We start from the raw sequence: 22,038 nt of genomic DNA, 5'->3' as shown, positions 1-22,038 counted from the left end.
CTTCTGAATTTAGTATATAGGATATTAGGGTGAATGGCCTCGTTATAAAGATTCCATAGTTGCTATTTCTGGATTCCTTTTGAGAGTTCCAATCCTTGGAAATGTATTCTGAAAAAAAAAATCCTACAATTGGAATTTCCTCATTTCTTATGAAAAACTCTGGTAAGTACCTGTAAGTACTGATAGGAAGTCCCAGATGGAAACCCAGCTCCTCTCCAAATTGTAGTATCTATAATCTTTTGAAATCTCCCAGAACACCAGCAAGGTGGCCTAATCCACACGCCATGCTACACGGGGTAATTGCCTCGGGGCGCCTGGGTGGCTCAGTCGGTTAAGCATCCGGCTTCAGCTGAGGTCATGATCTCATGGTTCTTGGGTTCAAGCCCTGCATCAGGCTCTGTGCCGACAGCTAGCTCAGAGCCTGGAGCCTGCTTCCTGTTCTGTGTCTCCCTCTCTCTCTGATCCTCCCCTGCTCGCACTGTCTCTCTCTGTCTCTCAAAAATAAATAAAAAACATTTTTTAAAAAGGGATAACTGCCTCTCCCAACATGATTTTACTAAATTTAATAGCATTTTTTATAAGCAGCATTAAAACCATGTTTTTTTATTCTTCTTTCCCCACCGATCTTACCAAAAAGTCTCAAAACCAACCAGTCAAACCCAGTGTGGGGAAGGTGGGAAGGGGTACAAGGCCAGCTGAAAACAAATGTTTTTGCTTTTCTCCCTTCCTACCCTGGCCAAAAGACATTTGAGACCAGCCCCAGTGACATAAAGGCGTAAACGTTCTTCTTCCTTTTTTTTTTTTATTAAGAAAGCATGCAAAAAACAACAACTTGTGAGACCAAACACACCCTTGCCAGCCTGCACCAATGCAAAGCATTATGGGTGGGATGAAGGACTCACCAAACCAGAAACATGGGGGCTGAAGAGAGGAAAGCAAGGATGGGTGGGTCTATCCCAAATAATTGCTCCTTCTGTCCCTCTCCTCCAAATTTCTCCCTTATTTCCTCTTGTGGGCAGAGTGAGAGCCTGCAGTTTTGCATGTCTCCCAATACAACAACTGTACTTCGAGCCCAGCAATGCTGGACCGTCAGGAAAAAACAGTATTCTTTCCATTGCATGGAGGGTAGGGGAAACTGAGGCCCAAAGTGGGTCAGCTTTGTCCTGTACCATTTAGCAAGGCTGAGTTTAATGGAAGGGAGCTAAAATCCAAGGAGGCCTGATCTTCAGCCCAAGTCCTGAACTTCAGTTACTCTGGCTGCCCGCCACAGTCTTAATGAGACTAGTTTCCAGAAGACACCGATGAATTATAAACAAGGAACATTGGCATGTACAATGTAGTCTACCCTCGCAGATCCTGTGTGGATCGGAGTAGAAAAGGGGTTTAGAAAAGAGAAGTGATCATCGCTCATCACTTGTAAAGGGGGGACATTGGGGAGAACAGATGGAAGGGTGCATGTAGGAGGCACCTTGACGGGAAGGAATAAGGAACAGACGTCCAGAATAGGAACACAGGGCAAAGGCATTTCGCCAGCCTCTAAGAGAAATTCTCCTTTCCCCAATGGGAAACACGATGTCATACTTCAACCCCACTGACGGCCCTCCAACACAACGGGGGATTCGAGCCACTCATACCCCCAATTCTTACAAAGGACTTCACAGAGATAAAGTGCTCTTCAGTTAACCGCCTTCTCTTGCCCCTTTGCTTCAGCCTTCTTCAACAAGCTCTCACCCCCTTACAAAGATAGGAAGGGGTGGGTGAAGGGGAAGGCAGAAGAGTGGAAAGCTAGATCTCCTGGAAATCATCAGTAAATAAAAGAATGTGAACAAAAAGCAGAAATTGCAGAGAGAGTGGCCTTGTCCATTCCTTACATTTTGTCCTGTAGCTTTCAGAAAGCAAACATTCAGTGAAATAAAAACAGAAGCAAAATGGTTATTCCCTCTCGTAACTAATATTCAACAATTAACATTAAATACACCCAAAGTACTTTGCAGCAGTAACTCATGGCCACTCCTCGATGGAGAGAAGCTGTCCCTGTACCTTTTTCTGGGAGTCTCCTTTGATCCTCATAAACTCTCCCCTCTAGATTACTTACTCCCCCCAACCTATTCCCTTCACCCCTCAAAAGCCTAATTGCAAAAACTTCTGCCCCAGTGATCTGAATTCTAAAAGAAGCATTGCCCACAGAGTTAAAAAACTGAAATATTCCCTCCCCATGTGCATGCCCGATCCTGCTTCCTTCCCCCACCCTACCACCACCGACACTAAAGGTTTGGTTCTGCCATGATCAGTGGGAAAGAGAGTCCCATCTTGTCCTAGCACAAGATGAGACTAAGAGTGTAAGAATGGCTCTTTTTCTTTCTTGAGAGTTCCAGGAAATGGGGGAAATAAAAGGGAAGGAACTGGGCAAACAAGAAAGACAAAATAATAGTTGCCGAATGGGCAAAAGGGACTGAAGGGTAATTTGTAAATGCAAACAAGAGCCACAGTGAATTTCCAGAGGAAATTATGTTTGAGAACTCAGAAGGGTTGAATCGAAGCCATCTCCTAAAAGCCCGACCTACACTAAAGGGTTGTCCTTAGCCCTACCATAGAAAGCAGAGATCTGGCTAAGATCAACTCTATCACCAATAGAGAGAGAGGGCTAGGGATGAGCCAATGGAAGGTTATAGTAGCATATACCTGATTTCTGACTGGTTTATATTCTATCGCCTCTCTAGAGTACTTGACTCGGTACTGTACCAACCCAGACCTCTTATTCCACTGGGATTTTGTCATCATCCTCTGGCACCAGCACCATCACTCTCACCCTTGATGGGGAGTGAGGATCGGCAGAAGGAAGAACTGGAGATACACATGGACAAGGAAGAGCTCAGAGGACAAAAGTAGCACCATTGAGTAAAACCTGCAAATTCATGGCTGCCAAGCTGTGTTTTAGATCCCTTTTCCTTGCTAAGGTGGCTTCTCTAGGACTGGACTGAACAGACAGGAACAGAAAACAACTTAGGGCTGAAAGGTGGGATTAGCATCGAGTTTCTCAAAGAGAGAGGTACAGCAATGTTTGAAACCCTTGTCGTTAGCCATCGGGGCCTCCCCTTCCAGCCAGATGATTTTAAATTAGCAAGGGGTGGACGTGGTCCGTGCAGCAGGGACAGGAGACTGGGGGCAGCATATGACCAATAATAATAATAACAATAATAATAATAATAATATCATAATAAGAATAATAATAAAAGTATTGGGAGAAAAAAGCACAAGAAGAAAGAGGAAGGAGGAGGCAGAAAAGGGGGGGTTATCTTCGGCAGCATCTTGTGGTGGCTTCTCTGACAGAGCAAGAGAAAAAGAGGATATATAACTATATACAGGCAGGGAGGAAGGGACTGGCCGGGGCTGGTCTTGTCCCACCGCCAGACTTCGCCACCCAGCCTTGGGCTCACGGCCACACTCCACGGTGCCCTAAGTGATCAAGTCCCAGTCGAACTCATCAGGGATCTCCTCGCTGGCCCCAGGAGGTGGAACTGGTGGCCGAGGGACCATATGGTGTGCTGTCAGGAAGAGAGAAAGAAGTTATAAGGAAAGTGGACGGGAAGCTATTCTATCAATGTAGATGGGCAGTGCTCAGTGCTCAGCCCCAAATAATTCCGCGAACGGCTGGTGAAATGCTCGTCCTTATCGGCCCAGAGTTATTTTCATTGCTAACCACCACTGCAGCAGAGTCTCAGGAAATAAACCAGAGTAAACAAGGCCGCGTGGCAATGTAACAGTAAGCAGTCACTGAGAATTACACTTACAGAGACCATGTAATACTGAAAAAAATATATGCAGAATAAATTATTACATGAAATCACAGTACAGAAATTTGTGTATGTATTACACGGCTAAGGAACACACGGGGAAGAGTCAGATGTCACCCAAAAAACTGAAAACACTTGTGGTTAGGCAGGAAAATAATAGTGATTTAAAGGAGAACAACCGGTTATAATTTTATACTATTTATGGCAAGTTACCTTCTTCCTCCAACTCGCTCCCTCAACAGAGACAGTTCAGTCCCAGGCCCCTGATGCTAGATGCCAGGTGACAGGAAAGCAGACATGAGCACCGAGCAGTACGCCTGTATGACATGTTCACTTTAACTGCCTGAGCATATCTCCCACCTAGATTCCAAAGCTAGACATAAATGTTCTCCATCTTCTGTTTATATGGATGTTTTTACTTCCTTTTATTATTGTAGGCACAAGTTATGTTCAAGTAAATCAGTCTTGGGGCACCTGGGTGGCTCAGTCAGTTAAGCGTCTGACTTCAGCTCAGGCCATTATCTCGTGGTTCATGAGTTCAAGGCCTGCATCGGGTTCTCTGCTGATAACCAAGAGCCTCGTGCTCTGTCTCTCTCTCTCAAAAATAAATAAACATTAAAAAAAAAAGATTTTAAAAAGTAAACAAAGGAAATCAGTCTTCCTTAGGCTCCCAGGACATAGCCCTCCCTAGCAAGGGGCCCGCCCTCCGGCCCTGGAAATCATGAAGGCTCACCCACTCTCCGCAGGGGCAGGCAAAAAAAGGAAGAGGATGCAGGCTCAGCGCCAGAGGGCAACAAAACAGCTCATCCGAGTAGAGAGTGCTGAGTTGGAGAAACAAGCTTCCTGGCTCTTACCTGGGCGATTGTATCCTGCTGAGTCCTGGGTGGGGATTGGGTACATTGGTGATGGGCCAGGGTAGTGGTGGGGGGCTTGTGGGTGCACATATGAGTTCACTGCCAAAGCAAGACAAGAGTTACTTGAGTCACTTGACTATACTTCACTATACTCAATGAAGTAGGGTCCAATAGAGAGGGGAAAGGAAGTCATTCTTCCTCCTCTGAATGTCTTCTCCCTTCCCTGCTCTACTCTATAGCTCCAGCAGGCATAAAGGCTTTCTGCGGGAGCTATCGGCCCTCACCACTTAGTGTGAAAAGGGACCCTAACTGTCCCTAGAATTGTGAAAAGTCATAGCTAGTCGAAGGATGACAAATGTAGAAACGTGATCATTGAATCTCTCTCATTTCACTGGTCTGAAGATCACATGACTAGCGAATCTGAGCTCCACCTGATATGATTCAGGTAAAGGTTGCTGAGACACAAATTTAGAAGGGGCCCTTTTCTCTTCCCTTTTCTTAAGTAATTCTACTCTCCCACATTAAGGTATAAAAAGGAATCATATGGTTTCTCCATATAGGACTTTACTAATACAACAGATGCTCAGTCAACATAGCAGACAAACTAGTCCCACTGCCCAGTTTCGATCACTGCCTGTCGATGATTTTTCTCAATTCTCCTCGGCCTCTTCCTCCCCCTCCCTTTTCATTACAATCTCTACCCCTGGCAGCTTGCTTTGATCACTACCTTGGTTCATGGCTGGCTCTTGTTTGCCACTGGTGAGGGCACAGGAGTCAGCAATACGGGCAGGGGCTGGTGGCCGGTGGGCCCCCCCCTGGGGGGGCACATGACCGGTCTGAGTAAGGAAATGATTGAGAGAGTCACACAGATTGGCAATGTGATGCTGGTCGAGGCTCCAGTTCTTCTGCTCTGCCTGTCGCAGACTCTCCATCAGTTCTACAAACAGAGAAGCAAGAAACGCTACCCTCTGCAGAGGCCCTGAAGCCCCTAACGTTCCAGCCACGTCCTAAATCAACACCACTAACTATATTCATTGCCAGCAATAACTGACATCTCTTGGAGCTTTACACTTTCAAACTCTCCTTCTATTTGTTCCTTACTAAATTCTTATCATAATTTCCAATGTACAAGTAAAGAAAAGAAAATTCCAAAGTGAGTGAGTGAATTAGCCACGGTCACACTGTCAGTAAGTGGCAACAAAACTACAAAATGGTGGTTGAGGTTTCTGAATTCCTGACAGCCTTCCCTCTCCGGGGACAGGGGTAGCTAGGATAAAACCACTGTCTTATTTTGAGTGGGCTAAGGCAAAATTAATCAAAATTACTTTGAAAATAACACTGGCAGGGCGCCTGAGTGGCTCCGTCGGTTAAGCCTCTGATTTCGGCTCAGGTCATGATCTCACCACTTGTGGGTTTGAGCCCTGTGTCAGGCTCTGTGATAACAGCTCAGAGCCTGGAGCCTGCTTTAGATTCTGTGTGTGTGTGTCTCTCTCTGCTCCTCTGCCCCTCCCCCACTCGCACTCTCTCTCTCTCTTCAAAAATGAATAAACATTTAAAAAATTAAAGAAAAAAAAGAAAGTAACATTGGCATAGTCCACCTTGCGAAATATGGAGAGGAAACAATGGAAAAACCCATCCTCAAACTTCACTTAACCATCCCTTTCTGGTTCTGGTTTCTACTGGGTTTTCCCCTTACACTGTATTCCCCTTCCCTCCGGTCATTGCCCTTTTCATCACGAACCTGAGAGCTGGGACTGCTCAATGCTGGACCAGTTGAGCCGATTCACCATCTTAAAGCTTTCCTTTAAGGAGTCGATATTGGAGCACCAGTCAGGAGGAAAGGCTGGAAAGAGGAGGCGCAAGTGGGCAATAAAAAGAGTGAAGGGTGAGCCGGCTGCCAGCTGCCAGCACACAAGGTTACCAATTACATTACAAAGACTGTCTTCAAAGCCCTTCCCTGGAGATTTAGGACTAGTGAAGCTATCTAGGCTTTCGGGATGGACAGCCTAGCACACAGGCAGGAAACTATTCCAGGCAATGGCAGTTGGTCCAAGAATCCCAGAAGAGAGAGCTCTAGGTAGCAACTTGTGTTCGCTCGGATGAGCGACCTCTAGCCTCCTAAGCAGCCACATCTCCAGGCGAGAGGCCGAACCAGACAGTCCGCCCTCCTCTGGGGGGGCCTCCCAGCATGTCCTTACTCAGCATGTCCTTACTCACCGAAGCCGGTACTGTTGACAGGAGCCTGGCCCGGTGCCTGCTGCGGCGGCGGCTGCTGGGCAGGGTGGGCGTGGGGATGGTGCTGCTGTGGGCGGTAGCCGCTGTGCTGCAGTGGGGGTGGGTGCATGGCCATCACAGAAGGGGGGCCATAGCCTTCAGCCCCAGCCTGCTTCCCCCCCGGAGGGGTACAACCATCCGGGCTTGGGGTATGCAGCGAAGGCTGCAGTGGAGGCGCACCCCCCACAGCCGGGGGGCCCTGGGCCGGTGCCTGCTGCTGCTGCGGCTGGGACTGCTGGGGTGGCGGCTGTGACGGTGGCTGCTGCTGCTGGGGTGGCGTCTGCTGGTACATGTAGTAGTTGTTAGAGGGCGGCATGTCCCCCAGGAGAGACGAAAAGCCTGTGGGGCAGGAGGAAGCAGGAGAGTGAATTGGGCAATGTGGTTTTCTGCTGCAAAGGATTTCTGCCGGGTCAAGATGGGAGGCCTCAGACAGAAACCACAGACTTCAAAGGGTAAGGGCCTTCTGGGACAGCAAGGACCGCCTTGGCCCTCTCTGACCCCCACTGCTCCCTACCCCCTGCAGGTGCCACAGAGGGAGGGCCGTGACAGTGTGACAACTGCCAAAATTTCAGCAAAAGGCCAGCATGTACCTCTGTGTGCTATGCTTCGGGGATCGGGGAGGTGGTCTGAATCAGGGTTTCAAAAGAAGTCAGGTATCAGGTGGAGTTTAAAAAGTAAATTATAGGGAGCCTGGGTGGCTCAGTCAGTTAAGCGCCTGACTCTTGATCTTGGCTCAGGTCATGATCTCACAGTTCGGGGTGCAGGCCCTGCATCGGGCTCTTTGCTGACAGCGCAGAGGCTGCTTGGGACTTTTTCTCTCTCCCTCTCTCTCTGCCCCTGCCCTACTCTCTCTCTCAAAATAAATAAATAAACATTTTTTTTAAAGTAAATTATAAATAAAATAAAGCCAATTGGGGTGCCTGGGTGGCTCATTCGGTTGAGTGTCCAATTTCAGCTCAGGATATGATCTCACCATTCATGAGTTCAGGCCCCATATCGGGCTCTGTGCTGACAGCTCAGAACCTGGAGCCTGATTCAGATTCAGTGTCTCCCTCTTTCTCTCTGCCCATCCCCCACTTGTGCCTGCCCCTTCCCTCCCTCCCTCTCTCTCTCTCAAAAATAAACGAACATTTAAAAAAGAAATAAATAGGGGCACCTGGGTGGCTCAGTTGGTTAAGCGTCTTGACTTCCACTCAGGTCATGATCTCACAATTTGTAGGTTCAAGCCCTGCATCAAGCTCTGTGCTGACAGCTCAGAGCTTGACGCCTGATTCAGATTTTGTGTCTCCTCCTCTCTCTGCCTCCCTCCCACTCGCATTCTGTCTCTCTCATTCTCTCTCTCTCAAAAATAAATAAACATTACAAGAAATTTTAATAAATAAATCAATAGTAAAGCCTTTAGGCATCTATTCTCTTCTTCCTTACTGTGTCTACACTCAGCTGCTGTTAGCACCATCTGCTCACTACCAACAAATGGAGTTGGGTGAGGCATTGAGTGAGGACGGATTAACTTCTCACACACCTTGGGCAGGGAAGAAGTAGAGACCGAGGCTAGGGGCTGTCAGCCACAATGAAACTTGAATGGACACTGCAGTGCTCACTCAGCCTAACTGTTCACGCTGTTTCAGAGAGCCCCTCCTGCTCCCCACTTCTGATCACCCAATCATCTGACTTGGACGCATCCCTCGGGTAAAGGCTACAATCTCCGAGCAGAATGCTAGCTATAAATCCCTGGGGATATAAGAGAAGACACTCATGGCAATTAATATAAGTTTTCCAAAAGGTGACTTCTAATCATTTCTCATCAAGCCATTCATCTCCCGTCGCCTGTACAAGGCCACTGCATGGAACAGGGGGCTCTGATACCCCACTTGCAGCCTTGGCCCCCACCGCCAGTCTCTTTAAAAAACAGAAACAAACAGGAGTAGCAGAAGGCTGGACCACGTGATCTCAAAAGAAGCCTTTAGTTTACTTAGTAAAACTTTAGTTTACAGTAAAAACTTTAGTTTACTCTCACATGGTAATATGGGAAACCAGAGCGTGGACAAGATGCAAACCGCTATTAAGGAAGCGTTACTGTGTTGAGTGATAATGGCAGTGGCTAACCGAGTCCTCAGCCTCAGGGATGCACACCGATATAACGGCGGTGGGTGGGATGACATGTCTGAGAAGTTCACTAAATTATTCCAATTAAAAACAAAAGAGGAAAACCTGGGTGGTAAGTGAAACAAGCTGAACAAAATAGTGGCAGCTGGTAGGGGCGCCTGGGTGGTTCAGTCGGATAAGTGTCTGACTCTTGGTTTCGGGTCCGGTCATGATCTCATGGTTCCTGGTTTTGAGCCTTGCATCAGGCTCCGCACTGAGAGCCTGGAGCCTGTTTGGGACTCTCTCTCTCTCTGCCTCTCCCCAGCTCACACACACGCCTGCTCTCTCTCAAAAATAAATAAAGAGGGGCACCTGGGTGGCTCAGTTGGTTAAGTGTCCAACTCTTGATCTCAGCTTGGGTCATGAACTCACAGTTCTGCACTGATGGTATAGAGTGCCTGCTTGGGATTCTGTCTGCTCTCTCTCTCTAAAATGAATAAAGAAACTTAAAAAAATGTTTTAATAAATAAATAAACTCAAAAAATATATTGTAGCTGTTAAAACTGAGCTGTATTGGGGCACTTGGGTGGCTCAGTTGGTTGAGCGTCCGACTTTGGCTCAGGTCTTGATCTCACGGTTTGTGAGTTCGAGCCTGTGTTGGGCTCTGTGCTGACAGCTCAGAGCCTGGAGCCTGCTTCAGATTCTGTGTCTCCCTCTCTCACTGACCCTCCCCTGCTCACACTGTCTCTCTCTCTCTCAAAAATAAATAAAACATTAAAAAATATTTTTAAAAAAACAGCTGTGTTAAAGTTGGAAATGTGATGGTTTATTATATGATCTTCTCTATTTTTGCATCTCTTTGAAATTTTTCCTAGTAAAAATCGATGTAAATATAAATATGCTAAAAAATTGTCTCACAATGAAACAGGGGTTCTGAAGGTAAGGAAACCACTGCTGTCCCCTAGTGGCCATTCTCTAAATGACCTGCATTCAGCCATAAAGTCACTGCCCTCAGTTCTGGAAGGGGGAATCACTCCAAGTCACTTTCTGAAGCTAATAACCCAGTCCGCCTCTGAAACGAAATGGCTATCCTTCAGAACTAAGCCAGAAGAGCTAGACTCCAGACAATTGTAGTTTATGAGATGCTTCCCCTGACCAGTGATCGCCCTCCTCTTGTGTTAAAAAGAAGACAGAAGGCCAGGGCGCCTGGGTAGATCAGGGGGTTAGGTGTCTAACTCTTAATTTCTGCTCAGGTCATGATTTCCCAGTTTGTGAAATCGAGCCTCACGTAGGTTTCTGTGCTGGCAGCCCAGAGCCTGCTTGAGATTCTTTTTCTCCTTCTCTCTCTACCACTCCACTTCTCGTGCTCTCTCTCTCTCTCTCTCTGAATAAATAAATAAACATTTAAAAAGTTTAAAAAGGGGCACTTGGGTGATTCAGTCAGTTAAGTGTCAGTCTTCAGCCCAGGGGAGTTCAAGCGCCACGTGGGGCCTTCTGCTGTCAGCACAGAGCCCGCTTCAGATCCTCTGTCTCCCTCTCTCTCTCTGCCCCTTCCCAACTTGCATGCTCTCTCTCTCAAAAATAAACATTTTTAAAAAATTTAAAAAGGGATGCCTGGGTGGCTCGGTCAGACAAGCGTCCAATTTTGGCTCAGGTCACGATCTCAGGGTTTGTGAGTTCGAGCCCTGCCTTGGACTCTGTGCTGACATCTCAGAGCCTGGAGCCTGCTTCAGATTCTGTGTCTCCCTCTCTCTCTCTCTCTCTGCCCCTCCCCGCCTTGTGTTCTCTTTCTCAAAAATAAACATTAAAAAAATAATAAGATAGATGGGAGAAAAGAGAACGGCACCACCCACTCAGAAGTATGAGGACATTCCCGCTCTCATCCCGAGTGTGGACTTACCATGCTGAGAAGACGAGGAGGATTTCTCCAGCATGGATTTGTAGAGGTTGCGAAAGGACCAACTCAGGTCCTGAAAGTTGATCTCTGAGTAGGAGAACTTGAAGTCATGGTTGGTATTATACAGGGGAGGGGGACCCTCAGTGCTCTCTCGGCCTGGGACCCCTGCTGCCACGGCTCCGCCGTCCACAGATCCTGTGCCCTGCAAAAGGGGATGGGAAAGACTTACTCCATGTCCTAAGTAAGGGCCAAAACAGCCATTTAATGTCCCCAAGCTCTCTGGCTTGTCTTCGCCCTTTCCTAACTCTTCAGCAAATGAACATCATTCTCTGCTTCACTCATTCACTCCTACCGTGCTGCACCTCGAGCCCTTTTCTTACATTCCATCTGCCTTCCCTTCTCATAACCTTTTGCTCCCCTTCTTCTCTTCTTCCCACTTTCTTCCCCCTGATCATTCTCAAAGTTCTGTTACATCTACCTCTCAGCTTCCCTCCTTTGCTTTCCCCTTCCTTCCCAACATATCTGCCCACGGCATCACAGATCCCCAGACATAGTTTGGAACTGGTAGATTTGTGAATCTGTTCCACCGCCACCGCTCCCCCTCCCGCCATCCACCCATCCCTGTGCACCCTGACACCTCTACTTCCTACCTGGCTGTAGCTGGTGATAGATGTGGGGCTCTGAAGTGACATCTGAGGGGTCCCCTCAGAAGGCAGTGAGGCTTCTCCGCTCCCTGGAACACCGCCCCGTGGGCTCTTGCTTACCTCCTGTTCTGGTGAGTCTTGGGACAGCTGAGGATTGTGAAAGGACACAATCTATAAGTAGACACTAAACATCCTCCCAAGACCCATGGTTTCACCTCTGCGGGCATTCCTCCTTTTCCCCAGACATAGGAAAGGACTGCGAAAACAGAGAAGGATGTGGAAGGAGCAGCTGGCTCAGAAATGGCCCCTTCCCACGGGATCGGGACTTACATCATCATCTGGAGGGTGTCTTCTTTTTCGGGAGATGTCAGGGCAAGTGTCGATTGTCCAGTAAGAGCCCTGGAAGGAGAACCCATCCCCACGGAAAACAAAATCATTATGTACAGAAATTCCCACCTTCTGGAAAAGTAGATATTTGGGAGAATTTTCACCAAAAAAAATGAGTTATATGGAGAGGCGTGCCTGGGTGGCTCAGTCGGTTAAGCGTCTGACTCTTGGTTTCACCTCAGAACGTGATCACAGGGCTGTGAGTTCAAGCCCTGCATTGGGCTCTGCACTGACAGACAGTGTGGGGCCTGCTTGGGAGTCTCTCTCTCCCTCCCTCTCTCTGCCCCTCTCCTGCTTGATCTCTGTCTCAAAATAATTAAATAAACTTAAAAAAAAAAAAAGAAAAGAAAAGAAAATGAACTGGAGAATCACACAGAATCCAAGGGTCCTGGCTATTTTTGAGGAGTAAATTTGTCCTAAAAGCTCAATGAGTTTGTCACAGGTATGCCCTGTGATGTCCAAACATAGGCCTCCATTTTTTGGGAAGGGCAAAACAATGGTATCTAGTTCAAAGAGCTGGAAATGTCCAGGTAAAACCCTTCCCTTCTGTGTGATCTGAGGCAAGGCTCTCCTGAATTCTAGTGTCCACATCTATCAAATGAAGAAGCTGATCTATCCCTATGAAGATAAAAGTCATGGCGTTTCTGTACAGAAAAGTTTCTACAAAGGTTACTAAGTCTACCTTTTACATCTAGAAAGAGTGCCACACATGAAAAAAGACATCATTAAAGTCAACTTTACCATAAATAATTCTATTTAAAAAAAAAGACTTCATAATCTTTTTTAGTCACTCATGCCAATGGGGGCCCACATGCTTGATAGCCACACTCTTCCTTTGAGAAAAAATAAAGCTGCTTCTCTAATTAACATAACTTCCTCTTCTGGATAATTAAAACAGCCACAGGACTCCTCTCTCTCTCCTGCTCCCTTTTTTCAAGGCTTACAGGAGCATCTCACCTTCCCAGGGTCATCCCGAGGTCTGGGCACCTTCCGGAAACACTTGTTGAGAGAAAGGTTGTGCCGAATTGAATTCTAGGGAAGCAGAGAAGTTAGCTTTGAGCATGGTGTAAAGCAGAAAATTTTCCAATAGGGCACAGAGGGACACCAAGGGACCTAACACACAAGAAAGTTCAAGTATCAGGCAAAGTTAGCACCTCTTTACTGATGCAGGAACTTACCTACCAGATAGCAAGAGCAATGACACATGAAAATGCAGAAACCAAATTGATGGGAGGTAATGGCTATAAACTTAACTACTGGGTGCTTCCAGTATATAAAAGATGTATATAATCTGATTATATAGTTTTTTGTTTCCACCCAACTGACAAAAGGTATATAAACACCTCAAAATCACATCTGTCCAGTTGCTTAATTCATTCTATGATTAAAAAAATAACATTTTAAGAGTGTTTATATAAGTAAAAACAAAATAGAAATTAGGCACAAAACAAAGGCACAAGTTCACCTTTGTTTTCTCAACAGCCCATGAAATGCTCACATTTGGAGGAAAGAAGTAACAATGCATGTTGGGTGAGGTTGGGGGTCGGGGTAGGTGACAGGGGCACATTCATGAAGGAAAAACAGAATGCTTTTAATAGGCTCCAGCTCACCATCGGGTTTGTATGTTAACTGGTGGTCTACAGAGCGGAAGAACCACATTAGATTCCCATGCCTACTCAACAATCGGCAAATGAGTCGGTCCTCCAGAAGACCGAGAACATCAGTCTTCCTTCTTTGCTTGGGAGAGGAGTTTCCTTCCTCCTTTATCTCCAGCCAAACAACTTATCCTCTTATGACCTGCTTGGTCGATGCGCTGTTGGTGAAGGCCCTAATTATTATTACTATTACTACTGTTATTATTGGCATACAATTTTCCAAACAGTGAGGACTGTGTGCAAAGCTTTGGAAATCTGATGAGCCTCCTACCTCTAGGTAGGAAGAAGTAATGCTGTGCCTCGCACATACTAGAGTGGCAATGAGTATTTGTGAAATGAATGAATCTCCTTTTTGACGACTCGGAAAGTAAGAGGGTGTAAAGAGCAACAGCCTCTTGCCGTCCTCAGAACTATATTTAGTGGCTTGGTGTCACCGGAGTTTCCCTGCTATGCCTTATGGAAGCTGTTCAACTCTGAAAATCAGAGTAGGGGGTGGGAGATAGGAGATTTTAAGTTCACACATCTCTGAAAAAGGTCAGAGCGGACTGGACCAGGTGACGGGAAGAAACAGGCAAGGAAAAGGCTTTGTCACCGGCTAATAGGAATCACAGGGTACAGGAGCCACCCCACCTTCCAACCAATCCCGGCGTTCTTGTAATAGGGGAAGTTGTCACAGATCCAGCGGTAAATCTCGCTGAGGGTCATCTTCTTGGCGGGAGAGGAGTTGATGGCATAGGTGATGAGGGTGGCATAGCTGTACCGGGGTTTGCCATCCTGGTGGACAGCCGCCTCATCTTTGCTCAGGGTGGCATTCGGGTCTGTGGGCGAGCCCGGCGGGCACTTGCGACCACCGCCTGGAGGCCCAGCCTGGGAGGCGCTCCCAAGCTTCTCGATGGTAGCTCGGAGGGTCAGCTGAGGCAACCAGTCTATGGAGGTGAGGCTGCTCTCGAGGTCAGAAGCCATGGTACTTCTGGGTTCTGCACAGAAGAGAACAAAGCAGGGAGGAAAACAGAACAGATGAGTGTGACCTCTGGCTACTAGCGGCAAATAATATTCAAATCTTAGTGCTTTCAGGGAAGTAGAGTTTCCTCCCACTGTAATTCCCACAGGAGACGGTCACCAGACAGGCCCTCAACCAAATGTTCCCAAAGCCCCCCAACGATATACCACCAGTCATCCACCAGATGACAGATGGGTACTTACCCTACATCTTAACGTAGGACATGGCCAGTAGGACTCCCTCCCTTCCTTCAGGACTCAGAGAAAAATCAAACCACCCATGAAATGGAGTTATTCCCTCAATTCTCCTTACTTAAAAGCCTGCAACATAATATTTTAAACTATGTAATTAAAAAAAAAACAAAACGCTTAATATACCAGGTAAACTCAGACAAAATCTAGTCTGTGATCATGTGATGGTTGTTTTACTACATACATCCCCAGATAGAGAGCACAAGTGAACATGTAAAGAAAAACAGTCTGAGGGGCACCTGGGTGGCTCAGCTGGTTGAGCATCCAGCTTCAGCTCAGGTCATGATCTCACGGTTCGTGGGTTCGAGCCCCACATCAGGCTCTGTGCTGACAGCTAGCTCAGAGCCTGGAGCCTGTCTTCAGATTCTGTGTCTCCCTCTCTCTCTGACCCTCCCCTGCTCATGCTGTCTCTCTCTCTTGAAAATAAAACGTTAAAAAAATTAAATTAAATTAAATTGAAAAAAGAAAAACAAAAAAGTCTGAGTAAACACAAATAGACACTAACAAAGCACACAGGGACACTTTGAAATATGTTTTGTATTAGATAGATTTAAGCACTCACCCTTTTTATCCCGTATATGGCACCTGAGGCACATTAGATATATCCTCAGCATAAATTACTACATGACACCCAGCAAAGGACAGAGACAAGGCGCATGCATAAACAGCAGCCCGCGACCACGGAGATCGCAATTATATATACAATGTACGTTACCAGCAGAGCACAAAGTCACACGCAGAGGTAATAGATCATGAGCACAGCTGCCCTCACACCTTTAAAGCTACCCTTGGCAAGCTCCCGCCCACAGACACCAAACCAACAGTAGGAAGAAGTCCTGGGGCGGAGGACCTCCCATCTCTCAGCCTTCGGGGCTTCAGAGGGAGCCTGGGAGACACCCAGCTGTGTGCACACAGGTGACAATCAGATAGCCCAGCTAAAAATAGCCACTCTGGGGCCAAGAGCTGGCTCCCCCTCTCCTGCCCTCCTCCCCTCTCCTTCCTTTCCGGCCAGGCGCACACACACACACACACACACACACACACACACACACACACACGCTCCACGCTCGCTGCACCTTCATGCAAACTCCTGGCACAGCCACACCGCCCACGCCTGATGTTTGCACACCCTGCCGCCACCCACACCGCCTGGGCGCTCCTGCAGAGAGGTGTAGCTAGAGTGACGTCTGGGTGGGGGGAGGTGAAGGACGCTGGGTGCTGCCTGTACTGCAGGCTCTGGAAAGGCTGGCAGGAAGCGCTTGGTAGCCATTTGGCTCTCCCCTGGAGCCGGCGCCAGCAACCCTCTGGTACACTTGCTGCCTGCCAGGTTTGTGCCAGCGCCGGCCCAGGAGATTCCGGCCAGTACGTCTTTCTCGTCTTTCCCGTGCCCCTGCTGACAGTGCCACCAGGGCATCTGTCGAGAGAAGCCAGGGCTGGTGGGCCTCACCATTCCAGATCCTGGACAGAAACACACCACGTATGCAATCTCTAAATCTGCACCCAGATGCTATGCACAGGCGTGACAGATTCCCCTACAAACAAATCCGGACACTTCACAGTTAAAAGCTCAACCTCAGAGATGACCACCTACCCCTCTTTCCTGACTCCAACACATCTTTGGGGTTGTCAGCGCACTCTTCAACGGTGACTCTTCCCCTTGGGATTTATCCTTTCTCCTAGGGGTCAGTGTTCTCACTTATGTCCCTCCCCCCCACGCAGGTCCCCACCCACACGATCTTTGCCTGTACACACTCGCCCGCCCCAGTGCAGTGCTCCTCACCAGCGACACACCCACTCCACAAGGCTGAGGGAAACACCTTGGTGCCTCAGGGGACCGAGCAGCAAGAGACCCAATTGAAACCCAAGAACTGTTGACAGGAGGGAAAAAAAAAAAAAAGCTATGTTTATAAATAGCATCATGAAGGGGCCTCCCATTTATTCTTAGCTTTTCTCCGTACCACCCTCCTTTTCAGCCCACCACCACCATCCTGCCTTAAAATTATGGAAACATTGGGGGGTGCCTGGGAGGCTCGGTGGGTTAAGCATCTAACCTTTGATTTCAGCTCAGGTCATGATCTCATGATTCAGGAGATTGAGCCGCGCATGGAGCTTGGCATGGACAGTGTGAAGCCTGCTTGGGACTCTCTCTCTTCCTTTCTCTCTCTCAAAATAAATAAACAACAACAAGAAAAAATCATGGAGACTTGGGAACCGATAGGGACGTCTAATCATTCCAGGAAGTTTCCAGACCTCCTAGCACATTACTAAGCCAAAACACCACAACATCTGGGTTAAAGCAGGGCACTTTGGGCAATCATCGGCCCTATAGCTGGGTTTTCCCAACTGAACAGGAATATGACAATAAGTGGGCTCTCAAGGACCAGAGTTCTCCTGGGTCCTCCCCAGAAGGAGGCTGGGGGGTAGGAAGGGGTGTCTGTAAACAATTCCCCATTATCTCCTGCTCAAGATGCCTAGGAAACTTCATCTTAAGAATATGGAAGACTCGGGAACGCTTTGTTTGAAAGTCTCCCAACACTGGACAGGGATACTCTACAGAGTAAATTTCAAGTGGTTTACAGAACCCATTTGGCACATGCTAGTCACCGTGAATTCCAGAAGGGGAAGCACTCCAGCCTTTTGCTAGTTGTTCTGTGCCCTTTCCTATCTGAACCTCAGCGCACAGGTTAGAAGAGGTTAAATTTAAGCTCTCCCCAGCACCCTCCTGGTCAGCCCTCCAGAGACCGCGTGGCACTCAAAATATATCTTAATCTTACCAGCTACAAGACGCTTTTGGCACCATTCTCCCTCTACCCATCCGACTTCCTTGCCCCCCAGCCACTTCCCCATTCTTGAAGGGCAGCCCAGTGCATAGAAGCTCAGAGATTAAGGTTCCTCGGTTCTATTCCCAACCTCGACGCTGACTCACTAACACTAAATGTCCCTAAGCACCCCTTGCTCCCCATAGCACTGATGCCTCAGTTTCCCCCTTCGCTAAAAGGCATGAAATCACAAACACTGCCAAACCTTCCTCCCTGGAGGGAAGTGAATGAAGCTTAATGAGCTCGTGGCTGCCATACATTCCATGCTCCCCAAAATAATGGCAGGAGGTGAATGTTCAGGGCTATTATTAGAAAGGCAAATAAGAGGTACTTCCATGTCCGAGTCCGACCAACCTGGTTACCCAGACCTCTCTCTCTCCAGGTGGGCCTCTTGCCACTGGGCTGAGGCAGGACCTGAGTCAGGCTACATTCTTCTCTGCAGGCTGGAAGACTGAAAGGAAATACCCAGAGAGACTGGGAAAGGCAGCCAAAGGGCAGGCCCCATCAGATCCACAGGACCTCTAAGGAAGACTACTACAGTACTGGGGGAAAGGCAGAGGAAATAAGAAAGACATTCTGTTGGAGCGGAAGACTGATCCTGGGTGAGACATGGGAGATCCGAAATAAGAGGCACGGTTTTCTTCCCAATTTATCTGAAAGGCCAATAATTGTTCTCTGTACAGTGCCAAGGTCAGGTATTAAGGAGGGATAACTTCCCGCCTCGTACAGAATGCCAAAACTAACAGAGCGGTGGCTAAGTTTACCACCTTACCAATTACCAGCCAGGCTGCCTGGGTTTCAATCCTGGCTCTACTACTTACTGGCTGTTCCAGCTCAGGCAAGTTCCTTAACCTCTCTGTGCTGTAGTTTCTTCTTCATCTATAATACAGAGATGATAACTCCACTTACATAGGGTTGTTGTGAGGATTGCCTCAAGTTGATATTTTTAAAGTATTTAGGAGGTGTTATGTAAGTATAGCTACTATTTTTTTGGAATGGGGGCAGGGGGAGAGAATATTAGAAATCAGAAACTAGACAACAGACCAGAGAGGTAAGACTGGAAGCAGCAAGCCTGCAACGGTTCACAAAACCTGCCCTGAGTGTGCAGTAACTTTCAGGGTGTCCGAACCTCCAAGTTTTACTTTGGGGATCGTGTCACCCCGAGACTGCCCAATGCCAAGTAAACCCCAAAGATGAAGGGAGAACGAACTATCGTCGCTTCTTTTTCAGCAAGGACTATGTCTCGCTGTAAAAGACGTGATCTGGAAACTAGCACTTTCTAAATCGTAGCTGAATCCAAGCCCACAGCCATCTGCTTCTAACGGATTCCATGGAGGCAGGGAGAGGCAGGGAAACCCAGTCCTAGCCGGGCTGTCACACTGTGCGCTGCTGGTACACTGGGAAGCACTGCGCTCAGTTCGCCCAGACCCATTCAACAAGTTGCATTCCAGCATCTGGGAAAGCACTTTGTAAAGAAACCGGCCTCCGTCGGCTCTTTTCAAGAAGTGGGGGAGGGAGTTAGTTCTAGAGTTGGGAGCCAAGGAATCTCATGCTTCAGAGACCAGAGATATCAGGAATTAAGGTCTCTTGCTAGTTCTAGAAGAAGTGGCCCCAGCCTGAGCTGCCCTGATGCAGGAGATGGCTTTTGTGCAGCCCTTCATGAGCGTTCCCACTGGCGAGGGCAGGCCAAACCTCTCGTCCAAATAGCGCATCCTTACCAGCACCTTCTCCCAGTCCTTGCACCCGGGGGCACCTGCTTCTAGAAGCCTACCAGACACATATGATTCTGGGTGCTTGGAGGCTTAGGATGAAAAGTAACTGTCTCCATACACATAACCACTCCAAACACAAACAGAGCCACATCCACCTGAATTCAAAACATGTGTCCACCATTCGAGAGCACAGCGGTATAAACCTGGATTAGAACCCTGTCTCATACACAACTATGAACAGGCAGCTTCCAGGACCAAGTCGATGTATGTAGGGACTTAGGCAGCCCTCCGTGGCTCAGACCGAGAAGGAAACACAAAAATCCCACTTGGTTTGGCTGTGAGGTGCACACAGAAGATAGGGTATGCACTATGGCCTGACAGGAAAGCAGGCACCCAGCTGGTGACCCCCAGGTTGAAAGACCCACTGCTAAGTGCACAGCCCGGGTTCAGCTAGCAGGATTTCCTGGCACCGTTTTCCTGCCCTTTCTGAAGATTCTGGGCTTTGATGATCCCTAGGGCTCATATCTCCTGAAAGGAAACTTAAATATAAGATTCCAGAGACACTGCACAGAACAAGAAACAGGAAGGGAAAAGATGAAGCCATTGGGTGCTTTTCTGAAAGAAAACTCCTCAGAGGTCACATCTCCCTGGTGGTCAACGGATTTAGATGGAAGAGTGGAAGGAGGCTGAGCAGTAACACCCCTCTCTTCCTAGCCAGGATCTGCCTTTTCCTGAAGACCCATCAGTGTAGGGGCCAGCATCAGGGAATAACTTCTATCCAGGACTTTGCCTTCTCCTGCACTCTTTCGTCTTGCCTTGGGACATGTGGGCATTCCATTTTCTCTTTGGATTTTACTGATACAGGATTTTATTCCATCCAGGAATGTAAATGTCAGGAGAGGAGGCCTCCTGGTGTCTGAGGAAGGGTAAGTGGAGACAGACTGATTTTCTGGTCCAGGAGACAGTAATCAGAGTGGGTTGGAGAAAACAGTTCTGGTGGACATTAAGCTGATATAGGGTTACAAAGTAAGAAAATGTAATACCAATGGAGGCCCTTGTCAAGTCCAGGCTGTGGAATGCCACCATGACTCTGGTGAGGGTCTACTCTTGGGTAAAAAAAAATAGCCCCAAAATGGAGGGGGGTATGGGAGTCTGGTTGGGATGTGTCCGTCTTTATCACATCTTATGGATGGAGTCCTGAAAATGCAGGCGTTTGCTGATATTCCTTTGCCGTCAGCATGAAAACACACATTTCCCCTAGGGACCTCAAATGACTCCCGTCCGTCTAGTCCTCAAACCCTAAGAAGCCCGTTTCTCAGAGCCTCTGCAGCAAGACTTGAGTTTGAATCAGAACACATTTCCCAGAGGATTCTCTGAGTTATTACCCCACCTTCTCCACGAAGGAAGCCCACGAGCCACCATCTCAGCCCTACACCCACTGGTCCCTAAAGAGGACAGAGAAGGTGAAAGAAAGCACTAACCTGTCTCCAAGGTTCCCCCGGCAAAGGGAGGGAACCACCTGGTACTGGAGTTTGGGGGTGGAGGGACTCCCCTCTTCAAAGGCAGATGAAGAGTCTCATCCTCAGTGGCTCTTCCGGTACTTCGCTGAGCATCCCAAGCTGGGGAGGGGAACCGGGTCCCCTGAGGATGAGGAGTGGAGGGCGGAGGAGGAGGAGGAGGAGGAGAAGGAGGTCCTACCTGGGGAAGGTGGCACACCCCCCACACCCTGCCGGTTCCCCTGGGGAGGAGGGGAGGAGCCTCTCCCAACCAGGAGTTGTCTCCTCCCCCTTGGGGGAGTCCCCCTCCCCCCCAAAGTGGATCTTTTGGGAGCGGAGGGCTCCTTCGGTCTGCTGGAGATCTGAGCGGAGGGGCTTTGCCCCGTTCCACTGTCTAGGTACAAGGAAGTTGAGGGGAGAGTTCTTCCCCTCCAGAGAGGCCGAGAGCCGACTCCTCTTCTTTCCCCGGCGGGTCCCCTGCTTCTGAATGTTAGGACTCCTCTCCCCCGTGAGTACTGGATAGGATGGAGGGCGCCTACTCCATAGACATTTCCCCCTTTTCTCTTCGCCTCCTAAGTCGTGAACAGCGGAGAGTGTGCGTTCGGAGGGGTGGAGGCACGCCGGGGCGGGCTCACTCGGTCTGCTTCCTTTAGCAAGATCACCCCTTTCTACTTCTGGAGGTCTATCCCCGGGCCAGGATGGGGGTTTTCCTCGCCTCTAGAAGGACAGACTCTCCACTCCAGGGGTCTCTTCCTTGCCTCGCCCGAGTGGTAAGGGGTCTTCCCGCCAGCGGGGAGGGAGGCTACTCCGCGTCCCCGCTCCCGCCTCCGCTCTGGGGGTGCCCCCGAGGGTGGGGTTTTCCTACTCCCCGCTCTCCCGGAGCTGGCCTGGGCAGCAGGGTCCCGGAGGCCGCGGCTCCCGACTCCGGTCCCTGGCTACTGTGGCTGCAGCGCCTCCTCTAGTGCCGTCCCGTCCGGTCCGCTCCCTCCGGCGCGTGAGGCCCCCTGCGCTGCCACCTCTCGGGCTCCGGCCAGTCCGGGCTCCCGGGGAGCCAGCAGGCGCACGGACAGTGTCAGGGCTCGGCTCGGGCTCGGGCTCGGCTCGGCTCCGCTGCAGGCCCCGGCTCCTCCCCGGCCTCCGCGCCGCGCTCCGCGCCCCTCCCCCTCCCCC

General features: G+C 48.9%; 1 protein-coding gene across 4 annotated transcripts; it reads right to left on the bottom strand.

The window, feature by feature from the left end:
• Nucleotides 1–782: 782 nt before the first annotated feature.
• On the bottom strand, nucleotides 783–22,007 carry FOXJ2 (forkhead box J2). 4 transcript variants are annotated; one of them, XM_029953847.1, is made up of 15 exons: nucleotides 20,854–22,007; nucleotides 18,482–18,539; nucleotides 16,893–17,004; nucleotides 16,622–16,709; nucleotides 14,794–14,910; nucleotides 14,221–14,567; nucleotides 12,893–12,967; nucleotides 11,879–11,947; nucleotides 11,555–11,695; nucleotides 10,908–11,106; nucleotides 6,866–7,261; nucleotides 6,390–6,491; nucleotides 5,376–5,585; nucleotides 4,649–4,747; nucleotides 783–3,545 (listed from the first exon to the last, which is right to left on the bottom strand). In XM_029953847.1, exons 6-15 carry the CDS (start codon nucleotides 14,551–14,553, stop codon nucleotides 3,457–3,459), a joined length of 1,713 nt encoding a protein of 570 aa, XP_029809707.1. In that variant the 5' UTR covers nucleotides 14,554–14,567; nucleotides 14,794–14,910; nucleotides 16,622–16,709; nucleotides 16,893–17,004; nucleotides 18,482–18,539; nucleotides 20,854–22,007; the 3' UTR covers nucleotides 783–3,456. The 4 variants fall into 4 exon arrangements, with proteins under 4 accessions (XP_029809707.1, XP_029809709.1, XP_029809708.1 ...); XM_029953849.1 differs by lacking the exons at nucleotides 14,794–14,910; nucleotides 16,622–16,709; nucleotides 16,893–17,004; XM_029953848.1 differs by lacking the exons at nucleotides 16,622–16,709; nucleotides 16,893–17,004; nucleotides 18,482–18,539.
• Between the last annotated feature and the right edge of the window lie 31 nt (nucleotides 22,008–22,038).

This window comes from Suricata suricatta, chromosome 10 (genome assembly GCF_006229205.1).
Source record: "Suricata suricatta isolate VVHF042 chromosome 10, meerkat_22Aug2017_6uvM2_HiC, whole genome shotgun sequence".
Classification (NCBI taxonomy): domain Eukaryota; kingdom Metazoa; phylum Chordata; class Mammalia; order Carnivora; family Herpestidae; genus Suricata; species Suricata suricatta.
The sequence above is the reverse complement of the archived record's forward strand: the minus strand, read 5'-3'. Positions and strand labels throughout refer to the sequence as shown.